Source organism: Apis dorsata, unplaced genomic scaffold (genome assembly GCF_000469605.1).
Source record: "Apis dorsata unplaced genomic scaffold, Apis dorsata 1.3 scaffold_935, whole genome shotgun sequence".
In the NCBI taxonomy this organism is placed as follows: Eukaryota; Metazoa; Arthropoda; class Insecta; order Hymenoptera; family Apidae; genus Apis; species Apis dorsata.
Window position 1 is genome coordinate 277,047 of NW_006264045.1, and position 3,989 is coordinate 281,035.

At 28.4% G+C, this 3,989-nt stretch overlaps 1 protein-coding gene across 1 annotated transcript in view; it reads left to right on the top strand.

Moving 5' to 3' along the window:
* LOC102678005 overlaps positions 1–1,072 on the top strand; it is a 56,092-nt gene extending 55,020 nt beyond the window's left edge. The window contains exon 6 of the mRNA XM_006623733.2: positions 650–1,072. Within this exon, the coding sequence (XP_006623796.1) occupies positions 650–810 (161 nt within the window). The 3' untranslated portion in view covers positions 811–1,072. The remainder of the gene's footprint in view (positions 1–649) is intronic.
* Positions 1,073–3,989: the final 2,917 nt, after the last annotated feature.

Sequence of the window (3,989 nt, forward strand, 5' to 3'; positions counted from 1 at the left end):
AGACTAGATCGCATTCGAGAAATGCATTCTGGTTATACGGTAAGATAGATTATCGATCTATTTTATTGGAAATGGTTAATTAAAATCTCAATGTAAGCCGGATCCTTTAGTTCGTGAATGTGAATTTGCTACCATTCTCATTTCTAAAGATCCATTGACAATGAAATCGATCGAGTCAAGTATCACTTCAAACATCTTTTAACAGTTCAAGTTCTCGAGCACTTGTAGAATTAGACAATTGTTATGCATGTGCACACAGTGGCGTTTGGAAGCGATAATATCAATTATTAAAAAAAAAAAAAACACACAGAAAACAAAATAAAAATTTTTTATAAAAAATTCTAAAAATTCATAGTTTAATATTATCTATTTTTATATTGCATTTTCTTTCTCTTTCTCTCTCTTTTTTTTTCTTTTTTTAATAATGTATCAAATTGAATTTAATTCGAAAATATTTTTCGATAAAATACACAACCGCTGCTGTAATTCTTTTATAATCGCAACGAAGAATTCGCTCCGATCGAACTTATATATTCTCTCGGCACAATTCTTCATGCTTTCGATTGTATTTCAGCTTTTCGTGTCATGTCAAAAGTATATAGTCGTGATAAAGCACGCGATACTTTAGCAAGAAAATGTCTGTCACCAGGGTCACGAACAGGATCACGACGGGGAAGTCGGGGTAGCAGTGGGAATGCGTCAGCCGTCTCAACGAAATCGAACAAATCGCCACCTAATCAACCAAATACCATGTCTGAAACTGTTCATTCGGAAAATGTCACCGTTGAAATTCTCGAGGCTAAGGCGTAGATCCACTGGAAATCCACGACCATCGTTGCTACACCTTTCTCTTTCCAATGACGGTTGTGAAGTCGCCCTAAAGAAAGAATCGTCTAGACGTTTTCAAAGCAATTTTACGCAATCTCTTTTTCAAAATGTACAAATTCCTATTCACATAAATCCCTTTTCTCTTTTTTATTCGAAAAAATTCGCTCCTTTAAGTCTTACGTCTACTGCTTTGGTACAAAGAATTTTTCTGATTGACATGCGTTTGCATATAACTTATCCGGCCATTTATTATCATTATCGATTATAAATCAAAGTTTAATGTGAAGAAAATAGATTATGCTTAATGCAAAAATACTTAGTTTGAGAATTTTAGGAAATAAGAGAAATTATATTATAATTCATACTGATTGTAAGATAATCACTGTTTAATTTTTATGTTTAAAAGATGTTAAATTCGATAAAGAATTAACAGATATATTTGCGATATTGATAAAGTCAAATAAACATATTTTATGTCACGAAAAAATTTAATATTCGAAATATTTTGCAGAAGAAAAAAGATAATCTAATATCGAAAAATTTACGATGTATTTTAAAAAGTATTGTGAAAGAAATCTTGAAATTAAATTTACCATATGTTTAAATTTGATTGTATTAAAAAAAAAAAAGACAGAAAATTGAAAGAGAAGTATAAACTCTTCTAAAAATAAAAGAAAAGAAAGTTATGTCTCATGAATCATGGTACAAAACTTCTTCGCGTTCGTTTGACATTGATTAACATTGCAGACAGATGAATGAAATCTAGAAACGAAACATAGCAAAGACGATGCAAAGTTTGTGTTTTTTTGTTATTTATTAAACGCAAAACCTTACATCGATTCGCCATGTTTTCACGATGTTTGGACCAAACGACAATGTACGTTTCGCTATTAATAATCACTTTTATTAAAGATCATCGCTTCAAGCTATCACTCTATAGCTACTAATAAAAATGATTTCGTATTTTATAAATAACACTGTCGAACCAATAAACTCGACGCGTTGATCGATCTTTCTATATAAATATGTATGTGTGAACAATCGTTTTAAACGAAATAGCCAAATGGTGATCCATTATAATCAACTAAGGATTATCCAAATCGCCTCCTCCATAAGAAATAATCTTCACATTCATCGAATTCTATCTTTTATCTCTACCATTCCGCTATATATTTTTAACCTCAAACTATATGTGAATCAATTTCTTAAAGTGGCATTGACTCTGTTTTATATTCTAGAATGATTTTCTCATTAGATCAGATAATACTAAGTAATTTTATAGCTATCGATTTTCAAAATATAATATTTATAATATAATATAATTTAATCGTATTCTATATAGATGATTATTAAAATAATATGTGATAATCATCTTTTTTTCATTAAAAATCAATAATTAATTTTATTAAAAATTCCTTTATTTTTAATAATGACAAAAATAAGAACTCATCATTTTAATGAATTTTTTAATAATTCTAATTTTAATCTAAAAATGTCATTTCCACTGCGCATCAAAGATTGAGAATATTTTGCACATGTAAATATAATTTATATGTGTGAAATAAAAAAAAAGTTATCAACAATAATTTTGGATTAATGTTTTGGATAGGAGAGTATCAGATTATAATATCCATAATAATTAATTTCTCCATAAATTAAAATTTAGAGTTAAAAGATACAATTCTGATGTTATAGTTATGCTTTATCATATATATTTGCTGATCTTATATAAAACTAATACGCGTTATTATTGCAAGAAGGAATCAAGGAAGTGTCTGATGCAAACACAATTATTATCAATGGAGATCTTCCTAGCAGGTCCTTCCTGTGAATACATATTCCCAGCGTGATATCGATGAAATATTGGTAGATCGTACCAAAAAAACACACAGTGTTTTCTGGGATTTTCTTTTCGAGGAGCCAACACGAATGGGACCAGATGAAAAGTGTTTGAACCGACATCGTGAAGTTAACGCTGCATATAGTATAGCGAACCAATTAAGCCGTGATAATTAAGCACATCTTCGAGCTCTATTTCGCGTTAGTAAAGTAAAGATTAAGATATCGTACGCGATCATTCTCGTTACGTATAACAATAAAAGATATATAATGTATATATCTGTCGTTACACGTACTAGATATAATCGTTTCTCATCGTCGTGAGATTCATAGATGTTACATTCGTTCATTCATAATCGATTATTTGTCTGATTTATTCTTATCTTTTATCACTTCTAATCAAGCGTTCGTATTCCATGAGAGATATTTTCTCGCGCTTTTAAACTTTGCAAACATTTCTTATTCGATAGAATTTCTATTCTAGTCGCCTGCCTTGTGAAACAAGCTTTAGTCGTTGCTTGAAAGAAAAAATTTCATCGAAAGTAATACCATATCGCAAGAACGTGTTCACGCATTAGGTTAGGATACATCGCGCAAATTTTTAAAGAATTTATAAAATGGAGAAGAGAGATCGATCTAATTCATCGCGTGAACTGTTACAAAAGAATTATAAGAAATAAGAAGGGTGAAAGAAAGAAAATAAAATCATCTCGAAATTTCACTTAAATAAAATACGACCAAACGGATTGTACACGTTTGTACGACTATATTATTATTAATTGCACAAGACCTCGTTATAGAAAATTAATATCGATCTACGAAAATACACTTTATACATATATAAGGATATATAAATCGATATATTTACGTACATATTAGAATCATCTTTTTTTTCTGAATAAGTAAATGAGAATCATCAATAGTCTGGTATGATTATATCTCAGCAATTTAGTGCCTGCGCTCTCGCGTACATAGCGTTTAAATAAAGGAAAAATGAGATTAATTAAATATATATATAATATATATTATATATATTATATATATATATATAAAGAAAAATTATATATATATATATACGTGATACTAGGCTTGGCACTATTTGTACTATTTGTAGATTACTTTTTTGAATGTCTAGTGACTATATTCACTCTGTGATCTATATGCAATGTATAACTAAAAAATTTTTCTTGCTATTATTATTATATTATTGTTATTGTTATTATTATTAGTAATAATAGTAATAATAGTATTATTATATAGTTGTTATTATTATTATTATTATTATTATTATTATTATTATTATTATTATTATTATTATTATT